At 40.5% G+C, this 15,329-nt stretch overlaps 2 protein-coding genes across 4 annotated transcripts in view; one reads left to right on the top strand and one right to left on the bottom strand.

The window, feature by feature from the left end:
- Positions 1 to 8,247, top strand: part of LOC131883717 (uncharacterized) — a 16,480-nt gene extending 8,233 nt beyond the window's left edge. The window contains exons 5-17 of the mRNA XM_059231249.1: positions 124 to 504; positions 582 to 811; positions 915 to 1,077; positions 2,531 to 2,612; positions 2,717 to 2,919; positions 3,610 to 3,726; positions 4,513 to 4,884; positions 5,221 to 5,559; positions 5,645 to 5,813; positions 6,685 to 6,897; positions 7,241 to 7,402; positions 7,471 to 7,784; positions 7,904 to 8,247. Coding sequence (XP_059087232.1) covers positions 124 to 504; positions 582 to 811; positions 915 to 1,077; positions 2,531 to 2,612; positions 2,717 to 2,919; positions 3,610 to 3,726; positions 4,513 to 4,884; positions 5,221 to 5,559; positions 5,645 to 5,813; positions 6,685 to 6,897; positions 7,241 to 7,402; positions 7,471 to 7,784; positions 7,904 to 8,086 — 2,928 coding nt within the window. The 3' untranslated portion in view covers positions 8,087 to 8,247. The remainder of the gene's footprint in view (positions 1 to 123; positions 505 to 581; positions 812 to 914; positions 1,078 to 2,530; positions 2,613 to 2,716; positions 2,920 to 3,609; positions 3,727 to 4,512; positions 4,885 to 5,220; positions 5,560 to 5,644; positions 5,814 to 6,684; positions 6,898 to 7,240; positions 7,403 to 7,470; positions 7,785 to 7,903) is intronic.
- A 2,284-nt stretch (positions 8,248 to 10,531) lies between these two features.
- On the bottom strand, positions 10,532 to 13,872 carry LOC131883351 (uronyl 2-sulfotransferase-like). 3 transcript variants are annotated; one of them, XM_059230806.1, is made up of 5 exons: positions 13,700 to 13,869; positions 12,262 to 12,467; positions 11,362 to 11,709; positions 11,093 to 11,303; positions 10,537 to 11,032 (listed from the first exon to the last, which is right to left on the bottom strand). In XM_059230806.1, exons 1-5 carry the CDS (start codon positions 13,791 to 13,793, stop codon positions 10,914 to 10,916), a joined length of 978 nt encoding a protein of 325 aa, XP_059086789.1. In that variant the 5' UTR covers positions 13,794 to 13,869; the 3' UTR covers positions 10,537 to 10,913. The 3 variants fall into 3 exon arrangements, with proteins under 3 accessions (XP_059086788.1, XP_059086789.1, XP_059086787.1); XM_059230805.1 differs by having other exon boundaries at positions 10,532 to 11,303; positions 11,365 to 11,709; positions 13,700 to 13,872; XM_059230804.1 differs by having other exon boundaries at positions 10,538 to 11,303.
- Between the last annotated feature and the right edge of the window lie 1,457 nt (positions 13,873 to 15,329).

The raw sequence follows: 15,329 nt of genomic DNA, 5'->3' as shown, positions 1-15,329 counted from the left end.
GAACAATGTCTGATCTTGACACCACTTGACAAAGCTTTTGTTCCACAGGGCATCCTGAGTGGGGCATAAATCATTATTATTACTACTACTGTGGAGGTGCTTATGTGTGGGCTTTTCTTCCAGCTCTGTGATTCCCCTCCTTCGGAACATGATCAACCCAACACGATTTATTCTGCCCCAGTTTCGGAGCTGGGATCGACTGCCAACTTGAATAAGGTTACTTCTTCTTCGTCTTCTCAAAGCAATAACCATAAAAACAATTACAACAAGCGCACCACTGCATCCAATAACAACCACCCGAATGCTTGTCCCTCAAGCGTAGTGACTGAAGAAGCCCCAAACATTCCCAATCCATCCTCATCTTCACCCAAGAAACCATTGGCCTTGTCATCGAGTCCAATCCCTCTTAATACGAATGCTTCTTCCTATTCTGCTGGTGCTATTCCCTCTTCCAAACCTGTATCGGATGCCAACAACAAAACGACTCTCAAGAAGGTTGACTCGGTGAGTTGGGTTTGTCCCTTATTTTTGAATTGGTTTCCCAGGAACCTCATGATGACTTTCTTGTACTATATATATAGCTGGGCGATGAGACTGACGGCGTGGTTGGCAGCGGTGGTGGTGGTGGTGGCGGAAGTTGTGGTGGTGGAAGTACTGGAGGAGGTTACGTGACAGATGAGGAGCTAGAACTCACCCAAACAATAGAGGCCGTTCCACCTCCCAAGAGATATGAGACCGAGCTTCTCCAGAAAGCTGATGACATCCAAAGCCCTTCGAAAGAAGTGCTGATTGCTGACGATTCATCCAGGCGGTAGGTTCCAAAATAGGACGGATCCCTTGTGGAACAAACAACGAACCAGCCAAGGAACGCTCCCTCTACCATATGTTTTCATATGGTTCGCTCCATGTTCCAGGTCAAGCCGATCTTCGATATTCAACAACGGCTCCAACGGGCTCTCACTACCAAATAAGAATGGAAATGACCATAATGGAGGAACGGGGAGCAACAATCATCGCTCAGAGAGCAGGAAGACCTCCATCCGAAATGGTCAACAGCACTTGAAAATTGCTGAAGAGGTAGGCAACTTGTTTTCCTCGCTGCATCTAAAGTCAAAATAGCAAAATTATTTAGCATCCAAAAGGGTTCCCCGTATGTTAGGCTCGAGATAGGAATGGATGTGTCTAGTTGAAATTCACCATTGGCGATCTTAATTCTAATAATAAGCTGACAACTTCAGGCGTGCCCAGTTTACTACTTGATAGTGCTGGGGCGAGTCCTTTGATTTTCTGACATTTTGTCGCCTAGTCCGGACTCGAGTCTGTTACTGGACTCAAGTCAAACAAAAAGATTCGCTTTTTAATGAGCTAAACAAGGCGATCAAATTCATTATTCAAGGGCTACTTCCTTACCTGATAAATTCATCAAGAAGAAAAATCCCGTTTTCTGACGAAATTTATAGAAGAAAATGAACATTCCTTTGTTTTTGACGAGTCCGGACTCGGGTCCGGCCAATTTCTCCGGACTCGAGTCTGTTACTGGACTCAAGTCAAACAAAAAGATTCGCTTTTTAATGAGCTAAACAAGGCGACCTGATAAATTCATCACGAAGAAAAATCCCGTTTTCTGACGAAATTTATAGAAGAAAATGAACATTCCTTTGTTTTTGACGAGTCCGGACTCGGGTCCAGCCAATTTCTCCAAAATCCAGTAAAATAATCGAGCCCGGACTCTCCCCAGAACTACTGCTTGACCTCTTTATTGAATCAATTCGCTTCGGTGTCGATTGAAATACTAAAGCCAAATTGGCTGAGTTTTTATGCTACTGTGTCGACATTGAAGTTGAAGGTCAATTGAATGATGACGAGTCAAAGTAAATGATGGACTCTCGACCGCCGAAACGTGCTCAAAATTTACCCTTCAATGGTGAAACAGTCTGGTCGTTTGGCTGTAAAATATGAACAGATGAGGGCTAACTCAATCATTTAGTCCCCTCCACCGTACGGAGTTTTGAGAGCGAATCAGTCATGGTTCAGTCCAATCGATTTAAAAATTGGTGCTAAGTTTTTGGGTAAGCTACATCCTATTAGGCTACAATGTAGGTCCGATAGCAAAATCCTCTTTGGCTTGATTAGGTACAATTGTAATTGGGATGAAGAACAGACCTTGACGTTCTCTGTTAGAAGGTCTCCATTTTTTGTGGTTCCCCTCCTTCACAGAGGATGATAGTACACAATTTGAAGGCTTTCAAACTGGGAAGAAATTGGTTGGGAACGGATTACTCTTACCTCGGCTTCATCGCACTGCACTTAGAGAATATGTCCCAAAATCCCAGGAACGTCTAATGAAAGGCAAAGCCTTCCTTCATTCCCTTTGATGAAAGCGTCGAAATGATGAAGGATGTCCGTGTTCCTAATACTGAATGCTAACAAATGGATGGCATCATTTGGGATGAAAGACATGAGCTGTCAATGGAGAGGGAGCGAGAATATGTCGAAGATGACGGCCGGGTTTCGTTTATTTTTCTTACAGGAGGCCAAAATTGGGGAAACCATTAAGCGGAAGGTCCGCCATAAACCCTTGGGTCAAACCATGTCTCTAAAAACCGTGGTTGGTGAGTAAACTCAATCATAAGAAAGCATGTTTCCATTCCTTGCTCCCCTCTCTCCCTCCCATTCATCATCTATGGGGAGTTAATCCATGGCATGTTTTTTCCAGATGCCAATGAGATGTTAACCATCGTGGATCGGGTTCTCCGCGATCCCAAATTGGTGCCGGACAATTTAACCCAATTATCCGGCCTGATCCGTCACACTCAATTCCAGAGACTATTGACCATTCACAACACCATTCAATGTGTTCAATGCTTTCAATGTCCTCCCAGAGCTCTCTGCTCAAACATTCAAGAACTCGTTCGAGAGGTTCGTTTGTGATCGTGCTTTTGTCCACCACAGCTTCTAGTTCCACCTTGACAATAACGGAAAAAGCGGAACAGCACCAGCTAGGAAAGAGCATCACAGGATTGCATCCTGATTTGTCGTCACGAAAGCCAACGATTACAATAATCTCTTGAGGTTGGATGTAACCACACATTTTAAGCAGACCGGAAAGGAAGTCATTCCATGTGCGGAAATGCCTCCCCACCTCCCCCTATCCATTATGAGATTTGAAAGGAACATACATGCCACTTTGAGTGTGGAAGTAGAATTTTACAGAGCACAGGATGCTTCTTAATATTCCCTGAATTCGTTCCCACATTGACCTCATTCAGAGCTTTGAGTACACTGTTTTGAAATTGCTTGGAAATTTAAGTTTTGTTCGTTCCAAAGGAGGAGCTCTCTGAGTTCGAGACGATTGACTAAAATGCCACTTGTCAAATGAATATCGAACGACAAAGCCATAGAAACATGTTTTTGAAAAGGCTGAGCAAGTGAGGCAACCTTTGAATATATAATAGAGCGAGGACGGGAAAGAGAACAACAGGATGGAGGATGAAAGGAATAGCAGGTTGTCAATCGAAAGGCACCTGCCTTCGAGAGTACTACTTACCATGGATATGATGTTGACGACGATGTGTAACCCCAGATCCTGGTTTCTATCATGCTTTCTAGTGTCTGGTGGCTCTGCAATCGAGTGTTCTTCCAGAGGCAGCAGAAATTCTCCAAATTCTACAACAAATTGAATTCGAGGAACTCTTCTTTTGTCACGACAAGTTGGCCCAACGACAGGTAAGAAACATAGCACCATTTTTAAACATTTGTTTCTCATTCTCGACTCTCCATGTTTCACTTGTAAAGAATATTTTTCTAGTATCCTATCTAGCTTGGGCCCTGATACGAGAATGGAAACTGCAGAGTTTTATCTTTGGAAGGCAAGAAGTTGAAGAGATTTGTGAATTGGAATGCAAAATATATGCAAATTACAACGATTTCTGGAGGCACAGCCCACAGAGCTGGCCTAGAAAGCTGGCTGTCTAAGGGCACCTGAAGTCTCTCGACGAGTATGTTCTATGACTTCTCTAGTACAAGCAGAGTAGAAGCAAGAGGATCGAGGTTGAAAGCCATCATAAATTTCCATCGCATCAGGTCCTTGTCTCAGCAATGTAGCCAATGCAACGAAGTCAACTTCTCTGTTGGAAGGAGGCCACATTTAGAGCGGAACGACCCCTAAATTTGTAGACAGCTTCGGTCTTCGTGTACAACGGCTTAGCTATGGTGATATGAAGTGAATTGAGACCCAACTTCTTTCGAGACTTGTTTCCATCACATAATAGTCAGGAGGCAAACTTTTGCCCATCTAAAGTCCCTCGCTTCCACAATCCACAATTTCGGCTTTATGTCTGGAATATGTTCCGCAAGATCAAAGTCAACATTTATGGCCTAATACGACCAAAATACCAGACGTTTTGTGAAAGAAATGAAATAGAGTGTAAGTCTTAAATGCTAGAAATGACAAGTCATCGGTTCTTAACATGCTTTGTACTTTTGTTCCATTTCTCCCGACCTTTGTTTCAGGCCGCTAAGCCTTGGGAAAAATGCGTGGCCGAGATGTGGACCATTCCCCAATCTCAATCAATGGATAATTTGGCGTCCGTGAATGAGCTCTGTTCAGCCCCCGTTGATCCAATATCCCAAGAGAATGGTCCGCTTGGTGGAACAAATAATCCCAACATCCCAAACGCCGTAATCAGTGGTAATAATTCGAATAGCGGTATTGGGTCATCGGCTGTGACTAATTCGGCTGGAGCCAGATTTCCCGGCGGAGCAGTAACTCCACTGCCAACACCCTCGTCTTCATCAATATCATCCACTAATCCAGCCACGGCCATGGGGAAAAATGGCGATGTGACCAAAGTCGTCAAAATCGTGAAGCAAAATGAGCCCTTAGTGAGTTAACTGAACTACTGTTTTTACCTGATGATCCCGCCAACCTTGTATCCGATCCGTTTCGTTTCCCAATTGACGTTAGGCTCTATCTTACACAATCAGAAAATAACGAGCCTTGTTATGGAGACCATAGAACAAAACAGGGGTTCTGGGGCCTTGGCAATAAGACAAAGATGAAACGGGCGAAAAAATGAGGGGATATTGCAATTGAAGGCTTGTGTCATTTTTTGGGAAATTGATTTAAAGCTGCCCTTGTTCTGACACGCTCGTCACAATCATGTACATGAGATACGTGAGATACGTGTACAACTCAATAGGAAATTTCCACTTCTACAGGGTGCAACGGTGAGAAATGAGGGTGATAAGGTGGTGATTGGACGTGTGGTGAAAGGTGGTGCAGCGGAACGAAGCGGTCAACTTCACGCAGGAGACGAAGTGCTCGAGGTCAATGGCTTGAAGCTGAAGGGCAAGTCGGTCCATGACATTTGTGACACCTTGTGCCAAATGACTGGGACCCTAACATTTGTGATTGTGCCTAACTCGGATGAAGTGGAACCAAGCGGTGGTGCTCCGACCTTGCCCAAAGAATCCAATGGCTCCATCATGGGTCCGAACGCAATGGAAATGATACCACAGGGAGCCAGCGCATGTCTGAGTGTTCCGCCGGAAGAAGTGGTGAGAAATTGGACTTTGGAACGTTAAGAAATGATTTAAACAAAAAAAAAACAACGTGGCTGATATTTATTATTTCTTATCCTAGCTCCACTATCGTGCTCATTTCAACTATAATCCTGACGACGATCTCTACATTCCTTGCCACGAGTTGGGCATTTCATTCCAAAGAGGCGATATTCTTCACGTTATCAACCGAGAAGACCTGAATTGGTGGCAAGCTTATCGCGATGGAGAGTGGACCCAGACATTAGCAGGTAATCATGAGAGGGTTGGGTTCTAAATTCCTCGCGTATTCTCTCGGTGAATGCTACTAACTAACAATTGAACCGGGTTTTTCGTGATGCTTTCTGTCACCTATAATATCTAGCCCTGTTTTCTTATTTGCTTGGAGCCTTTCCATTTGAGTCAGCTGAGCCTTACTTACGAGCACTCATTAGATGGGGTAATCTAATTAGGCCACATTCTGTCATTTGTGCTATGTTAGCATAGCACACAATACAAGAAATTTCCCCAAGAGAAAGCAACCTGATGGGTACCTAGAGTTGGATCAGTTGTGTTGTCTATGAGCTATGATTCAGATATAAGGTTAAATAGGATCGAGGGAAAGAAGATATATTAAGGTCACATCACTTGGATCTCATGAAAGAGATTAACATGATAGACAAACACTTATTGACTGCTTCCGAGTAAGGTTTGCCTCACATTGTGATCGAACCCATTTATTTTCTAGCTCTGAGAGCATTGACTTCTCGAATGATATATCATTAGCTATTGTTGCAAAATGTAGTAATCTACAAAAAGCCCATATATTCTATGTATCTTTTTAAACATAAAAATTCAATCCTTAAAAGCATTGATCAAGTGAGTCTTAATTCGTCTCCATTGACAAAAGAATTATTATGCGCCAACGTTTTTGTGACCATTGCCAAAGATCGGTCTTTGTCCTCCATCATACCTCCTTTACTTTGCAATAGACAAACTATGGGATTCCTTTTTCCATTATTTCTGTCCCTTGTCTAAAACCAGTCGCAACAATAGGAAGAGGGACCCCAACCACCCAAGTAAAAGTTTTGTGAGTCTCATTTTCTCGGGGAATTTTTCGATCCTCTGTCCATTCTATTGCAGGCCTTATCCCCAGCTTGGCCCTTCAGCAACATCGGATGGCCCTTCAAAGGCAGAAACGCGAGCAAGATCTTAAGGAACAACGCGAGTTGGAGCGGAACAGCCCGGCCAAGAAGAAGGGCGGATTGGGCAGGGCCACCAGTGGATCCGCAGCCTCTCTCCTCTGCGCACGCAAAAGCAATAAGAGGAAGAAGATGGGATCACCGTTCAAGAAAGGTACTGTACCGAGTAAATAGAGGACGCACTCGAGTCCACAGTTGTCCTCCATCCTTGGGTTAAGGAGTGTGGACTGAGGACTTTGGCGAGCCAAACCACGGTCCTGAATGGACAGGAGGGGAAGACCCAAAACTAGCGTTTATGGGGTTTTCGAGAGGGAAACAATTAGGCGGATGACGAACATCGTTATCTCTTTTCCGAGGTTCTTGAAACCGGAGGAGGAGACCCATTGTGTTTGGAGTTGTAACTGTCAGGGACATTGGCCAACCACCAGCTCTCTTCCATTGTATAATTTCGTTTTTTAGGGCACATGATGAACATGCTGCCAATCCTTTTCTTCCAGCCGAGAAATATGAGGTTCCTCCTTATGAGGAGATGGCTCTTTACTACCCGCAAGCAAATCAAAGAAGGCCTTTAATTCTTGTGGGGCCTCCGAATATCGGTCGGCACGAGCTGCGATTGAGGCTGCTCGAAGACATTAACCGATTCGCTGCTGCCGTACCTCGTGAGTTGGTGTTTTTCGAAATCGAATCAAAGAGCCACGTTGGTCCAAATTCGTCCATTCGCTTCCAGACACTTCCAGAGCCAAAGGCGAGGGCGAAATCGATGGTCAAGATTATAATTTCGTCAGTCGAACCCAATTTGAAGAGTACGTGGGCAGTAAGCGCTTCGTGGAACACGGCGAGTTCGATAAGCAGTATTATGGCACATCTTTGGACGCTGTGCGGACCGTCATCAATTCGGGCAAGATCTGTGTTCTCAACCTTCAACCTGGCAGCCTTCAAATCCTTCATGACTCCGATCTCAAACCTTACGTCGTCTTTCTTACTCCACCCAGCCTTCAGACTTATCGACAACAACGTCTCAAATATGGCGAGCCTGTCAAGGTGAGATAGGCTGGAAATTCCATTAGCACTAAATCTGCCAGATGGCCAATATATGATTCCCCGGGCCAACATCTAACATGCTTGCAGGTAACTTGGGTCCACTCTTGATTTCTTTGCAGGAAGAGGAATATCGAGACTCGATTACGTTTGCCCAAGACATGGAAGAGCAATATGGACAGTATTTCGATTCCGTGATTCCTTTTGATAACGTAGATTACGTCTTTGAGCAACTGTTATACGAGATCAATCTCCTGGAGAGAGAGCCTCAGTGGGTTCCAGCCAAATGGACCAAAGATCGATAATTTGATGGATTGTAATGACAACATTGCGATCGAGCATGTCACCAAAATATATTTGCTGCATGGCCTAAAATCAAAGTCAGTGTGTCCGAAAGGAGGGTCATGGAGCTTTTGACAAATCCTGGACCGTCTAATCAAAATCAAATACATTTATTATACTCTTACGAACAATCGCTTTATTTATTAATAGCTCACTTACCGTACTGTGGTTCTGACGGGAAGGAAGTAGTTCGAAATCTACCTTTGAAAGAGCTGTAATATTCCTGCCCGTTGATAACACTTCAATCTTTAATAAGCTCTTTAAACAAATTACCTCAATTTGTAAGGCATTTTTGTCATCGAGTTCGTTGACAACAACACGGTTACACCCTCCAAAACTTATTAAGAATTTGCAAAAATAGGCCAACTTTTGTAAGAAAAATATGTAAAAGTAGCTTACTTTAGTACAGTAATCCATTAAAAACATATAACGAGATGATAGTTTTGAAACGTGATTAGTAGATGCTCCAAATAGATTCGATCCTAGGTCTCCCCTTCCCCCTGCAGTGGATCATCGCCTCGAACGGCGGACCCTTCAATAAAACAAGATTATCCATACTGCATAGTTCATTCAAGTGTTTTTAATCAAATAATGATCTCCTTGATATACAACTCCGTCCATAAACTGAATATTTCTAAATTGATTTTGAAAGTTAGAAGAATAAATTAAATACCCATGAACATCAAATTAATCAAAAACAGGCAAATTGTCTTTCAAATCAGTGAAATATTGCGCAAAACTAGCTCAAAAACACACATAGATAGAAAATCAACAAGAGTCATTTTTTTAATTGATGAAGAACTTGCACAAACAAAATATAAAAGAAATGTAAGGAATAGGTAATAAAACTGCATGTTCAGAAATGTTATCATATTGGAATATCTGGGATGGACAATTGATACTTTTGTTTTAATACACACATTTGACAAAAAACATCAGGCATTGGTGAAAAATGAATGAGTTATCTTTTTGTAGAGTTTAAGTTTCTACTTATTAGGAAGTTTGCATAAAAGGCAGGCATTATTTAAGGGGCACAGAGTAATACCAAAGTACAGTAGACTAGATCTCAATTTGAAATTTGGACTCCAATAAATTGTTTTTCTTGCAAAAGCATCCAAAGTTATTATTCCATGGTTATGAAGCATCCAAAGTTATTATTCCATGGTTATGAAGCATCCAAATGAGTTGAAAGAACAATATGTAACCCAGAGCTACAGTATGTCTACTTTTGGATTGAGAGCCATTCCCAGAGTGAGAACCATAGTTTCATAACAAACGCGTCAAATTACTCGAAATTTGGTCGAGATGTTTCTGAAGCAGCTTTCTACAAATAATAATATTAGCAAAAGAGTATTGACTGATTGTGTATAGAGCAAATTCTTGCTTAATCAAGAAAACCAAATTAGCGCTTTTCAGTAGTTGTACTTTAAGACATGTTTGAAGTCATTTTAAGTATATTTACATGCCTGGTTTTAAGCACATACCATCAATGGTTAGGAAAATGATGTTAGTCGCATATTTTGTTCAATGATTATGCCAATAATTGACATTCAAAAATTTCAGGAGCAAACATTTAGGCCTAACTTCGCGGGAAAGGTTTGGCGATCACAAAAAAGTGGCGTTTCCTTGCTTTAGTGTCCTTGGTTGAGCAGANCCAGAGCTACAGTATGTCTACTTTTGGATTGAGAGCCATTCCCAGAATGAGAACCATAGTTTCATAACAAACTCGTCAAATTACTCGAAATTTGGTCGAGATGTTTCTGAAGCAATTTTCTACAAATTATATTATTAGCAAAAGAGTATTGATAGATTGTGTATAGAGCAAATTCTTGCTTAATCAAGAAAACCTAATTAGCGCTTTTCAGTAGTTGTACTTTAAGACATGTTTGAAGTCATTTTAAGTATATTTACATGCCTGTTAATAAGCTCTTTAAACAAATTATCTCAATTTGTAAGGCATTTTTGTCATCGAGTTCATCGAAATTTCAGGAGCAAACATTTAGGCCTAACTTCGCGGGAAAGGTTTGGCGATCACAAAAAAGTGGCGTTTCCTTGCTTTAGTGTCCTTGGTTGAGCAGAAATTCGAGAGGGTTGCACTAACTGGTTTTCTTCTCAATGCCTTGATTCAGCTCTTTCGCACGTTCGAACCGGCAAACTTCTGCAATTTTTGCTCAACGTGAAAACAACATATTTTGCCGGAGTCACCTCATCATGAAGGTTTTATGACTCTTTTCATGATTGTCAATCGTAAGTTTAACCTATTTTGATATTGAAGTTTGACAAATTTCTACCAACGTTGAATAGAAAAAGTCTCTAATACGCAGAGAATAACTAATGAAAAAAGTAACACTTGTCCGATGACCTTACTGAATGTTGTTGCTAGGATGCTTAAGAAACAATGATGTGTCAATAAATCTACAACCTTTTTGAGTAATAGTGCTTGCCATCGCGCGCTTTTAAAGAAGTCTTTATAAAAAAAATTGTGTTTCAGCAATAACTTGAAGTACTTTGATCGTTATGAAAACCTTTCAAATTTTCACAACTAAACATCTTGCAGAATAGATATTTATTTAACTTTATTGGAGCGAGAAAAGAACAAATTTCCTGTTGGTTTGAAGTAGCCAGAAACTTTGGGCCGCTCTTCCCCCTGCCTGTTCGGCCTCATGACAATCGTCTGTCCAGCCAAAGACTTATCATGAGAGAAAAAAAGGAGTGAACCTGTGTTGCGTGACTATAAATCAACGTCATTCCGATGACTATTCAGAGATAATATGTTATTTTGGCATGTTGTTACCATCTGAAGTGTTGCTTTACAAAGTAATACAAATCAAAGTCAAACTTCATGCGACTTTGAAGATGAGTCATTGCCTTTTGAGAGATATTCACTCGTTGCAACCTCTTGTGTTGCCCTTGAAAATAATTTGACCGTATGCAATTGGTGAAAAGGAAAATTATTAATATGAACGTACAAACAACTCCACTTGAGGCCATATCCTGATAGATTTTCAGTCCATTCTTAAAGAAAAGTGGATTGAGATGTTCTGCCCTTTGAAGGAAGTTTTCATACTGTTCCATCAATCCCACAAGACTAAAATGTTTGGCAATATTGTTGAACGCAAGTTTTGCAGCTCGAGGATCTCCGTATTGAAGGCAAACAGCTTCTTGGCCACAGAAGTAGCTCTGAAAATGATAAAAGATTAGAGTTTAAGCACTTTTTACCCTCTGAAATACCTATTACCACCATGCTTTCTTTCAACATCCCATAGCGAAATGAGCATTCGATGTCATTAGTTAATATACAGGTTTCCAAGTCCTTGACTACCCATGACTTAAAGGTCAAGTTGTTGGTCGTCATGAGATCCGGTTCTTGGTGTTCAAGAAAAAAGGAGAAATGAAATTTGGCCAGGTGAGGAACCCTCCTCCAATGGAAAACCGAAATGAATCTTTGTACAGGGTCCCGAATAAGGCTAACTTGGGTCAACTTGGTAAGATTGAACTGTTTAAAGTTGATGAAGAAAACATGCCGAGTTCGTCCAATCGACCCATGCAGATCAGATTCTCGCTGAAGGTACTTCGCCAATTCTTCCTAAATTAATCAGATGAACGAATATCTTTCATTATGTATCTGAATATTATATATCATCTACCAGATAAAGGAGCCACATTATCAAACCTGAACTAACCCTTTTTTTCTTTTCTTGAAAGTCGATTTTCATGGACGTTTTGTAACTGCTACAGTGAATGTAGCCCTCAATAGTATTTAAGCGCTATCCCCTATTTGCTATCCCTTGAAAATTTAGTATGAAATTTGGCAAATTTAGGGATGGTCTATCAATGCTTGGGAAAATGTGTCTAAGTTAGACAACTTCCGATAAATAATAAAAATGAAGCAAACTTATCTTTCCAATGCTTAAAAGCTCCTCTTAGTCAAGCAAAACCTCGATGTTGTTTAAGCAGATATTCAATAGTAATGCTATCAAAATTCCTTTTTAGGGCCATTACACCAAGAAATGAATCCTTGGGCTAAGATCCTGAATCGGTTTAAATCATTTTATGTTGTGCGAACAATTGCTCTATCGGGTTACCTAATCATTAAATATATATGTTTACCATACATAGACTACGACCTATAATTTACCTGCTCCTCGAGGGTCCTCATTCTTCTCCTATAATTGGGTGAGCCCACGAAATGAAAACCGTTTCTCAATGAGAGAGTGGTTAAGATCTTCTGAAATGTGCCACTGCCACATTTGGGAACTCGAGGGTAAAACAGGATCTGTTCCACCTTATTTTGCGAGAAGACGTTCCTCGGCAAGGGTCTTAATGCCCCACGGTTAACTGATCCTGGAAATTGACGTTAGAGTAGACACCTGAGCATCTGAATTGAGCACTCAGTCCAAGTATTTAGTGGCTAGCTTTAACAAGGTTCGAATCCTTGATTTCAAAGTCAGATCTTCAAGGAAGTATGTATTTGTGAAATGATTAATACTTGGATCCAATCATGCCAAGACCAAGTTGATGTCTCATTTGACAATAGTATTTCGACTAAGACTTGGCCCGTCATTGTTTTTACGATTAGGAATGCCACAACTTTCATCCATTGGAAAGGTTGAGATCGGTAATTCTAGCATGTTGAAGATGATTATTGTCCAAGCCACGTACTAACTGTTGATTGGAGGGAAGTGCAAAGATAGGAATGCATATCAAGAAAACATCAAACGAGATAACGGGAACCTAATCAACCAGACGAAAAAGAAAATGAAGTACTGTTTTACTAATTCATTCCGAATATGCTGATCATTTATAATTGGAGGGAGAAACATTGCTTAAACACTATCGCTCATGGACAATGTCCAGAACCTTGGCCGTTCACATCTAACGTTACATTTTATTTAACGCCTTAAAAAGCGCACATCTGAACAAAAATTGTGATTCTTACATTACGTGCCATAAACTTCAATTTGTTGCAATCGATTAGAACAAAAATAAGCTCAAAAGGACGCAAAGCAAAGAAACTGTGTTGAAATGGGCAAGACCCGATCGGCTATTATTAAGCTCTTAGATTAGGTAGAGGCTTTAACTCGAATGATATTTCAAGATCCTTCAATTGCAGTCGGATGATGGTCTATAGGACCAATAAACTATTTGAAGCATCGGGAGGAATCATGACATGAAAACAGTGAGAACCAAGAACCAAACAAGTGGTTCAAAAAGTGAGGTCAATGATCACAAGGAACCCGGTAAGGAATGTGTCCACTTTATCCAAAAAGTACGGGACCTCTTGGGCCACAATGCCGAGGTTGTTGAAGTAGGATCTTGGAGCCGACCTTTTTCTTGACTTTGCTCTACATTGTGGCCCTTTTCGTATCTACCATCGTCCGACTGTAGTCAAGGGATCATGAGATATCAATCGGGTTGAAGCCGCACCGTATTTTTGTTTTTCTTAATCGCAACACATTGAAATTTATGGCACCTAATTCAAAAGTTGCAATTTTTGTTCAGAAGTGTGCTTTTTAAGGCTTGAGACAAAGAGTAACGACGCCTCTGTACTAGATCAAAATATAGAAACCACGTACCGAATGTCAAAGCAGGGCTTCTAGAAAGGTGGAATGCAAGCATAATAAATGAAGAAATGAAAATTGCGAAGACAAAGAGGTGGTCTAGTCTCATTTTTTTATTTATAAAAAATGAATCAATAGCTCGTTGGGTTGTAAGACTGTTCGCTTGCGTGTACCATTTGCAACTAAATACTTGTGGTGACAAGAATTGCCAGACTTTAATTCAAAATCAAATTTCGATCAAATAGTGACAAAGCAAATGACAATTGTGTTCGTTTAAGCCTTACCATTTAATACTTTTTTCGAACACAAGTTCTTAGAGGCCAATTACGTCCGTTTGGATTGCTATTCTGTGGATTGGGACTTTACTTTGAAGGCTAATATTGGCAACGATTTGAAAAATGCCAGACATTGGTCTCAGAATACTACGTTAGTCAAATCTGGCCACTAAGATGTCAAGTTGGCAACCATGATGGGGACACAGATGTGTTTTACAGGGTGTTTTTTTTCTGAAAATCATATTTATAATTCAAATCATAATTCCAATTTGGTCACTTGGTGGCAATGTACAACACTCAAATATGATTTTACTACAAAAAGCTCACCATATTAGAGTTAGAGACGTATTTAGATAGATGTTCAGCACAAATTCTGATCAGCCTTACATTTGATATTTGTTTTATTCTTATCATTTTCATTCATTATTGGGTTCAACATTAACATTTGATAGTTATTGTATCATCATGGTAGCAATTTAATTGTAACCACATTACCTGTTAGGTATTATAAAATGACGCATTTGCTGGCGCAGTGTCTATTATATCACTAAATTATTAGGCATTCCATTAATAGGTAAAGGCAAAATAAGACTAAAAAACGATTTGAATGAAATAAGAATCTAATCCCCCCGGTTGTAGAAAGAGATGCACCGATTGAAATCTACGTAGCGTGCATGTCTAATTCATGTGCGTCCAAATCATAATACTTGATGCTGCAGTGAATGGGAAACATATTTTGCCGCGAACTGCTTTGAAGAGGAGATGATGGACCAGTTGGCTTCTTCGTTGTTCAATTTTATCCCCTTTAAGTATTTGTAGGGAGTACGTAGGTGTTGGTTGATCCAGCAGCAGGATTGAAGTCAGCCTTGGACAAGTTCTCGACCAAAATTCCTGATCAAACCTACTATGTTCAAGGCCTAAACAGATCGGGCAACCCTAATTTGGTAGTTAATCAGATAATATATGGATATGAAGTTAAGTAGAATAAATAGGTGTTTCGGCTTGCACAGCTGGAGATTACATGACCTGTGGAGGTAAGGAAGTCCTTGAAAAAAGCAATTTGTTTTTCCAATTGTTGCTTTACTTGAATGTTTAGTTATGTTGTTTGCAATATTTTGTGCACTGTCTCCTTGATAGAGATTTCATAAATAAATGGCAAAGGCATTATCAGATGGATAAAAGAACTAATTTCTGTTAAAAAATTTGACTTATCTTCCCGAAATAGAAAAATTGATTACAAGGGTATTATACTGTTATCAAACTTGTGCATTGGAATTAAGTGCATCTTTATCATACCGCATCACGATTCATCAGCAATGAAAAATTAGATTATGTCACAAATATGCATGCATTGATTGATGACAAAACAT

The sequence above is a fragment of the Tigriopus californicus genome, chromosome 7 (assembly GCF_007210705.1).
Source record: "Tigriopus californicus strain San Diego chromosome 7, Tcal_SD_v2.1, whole genome shotgun sequence".
NCBI lineage: Eukaryota > Metazoa > Arthropoda > Copepoda > Harpacticoida > Harpacticidae > Tigriopus > Tigriopus californicus.
Note: the sequence above shows the minus strand (reverse complement) of the source record. Positions and strands in the feature narration are given on the sequence as shown.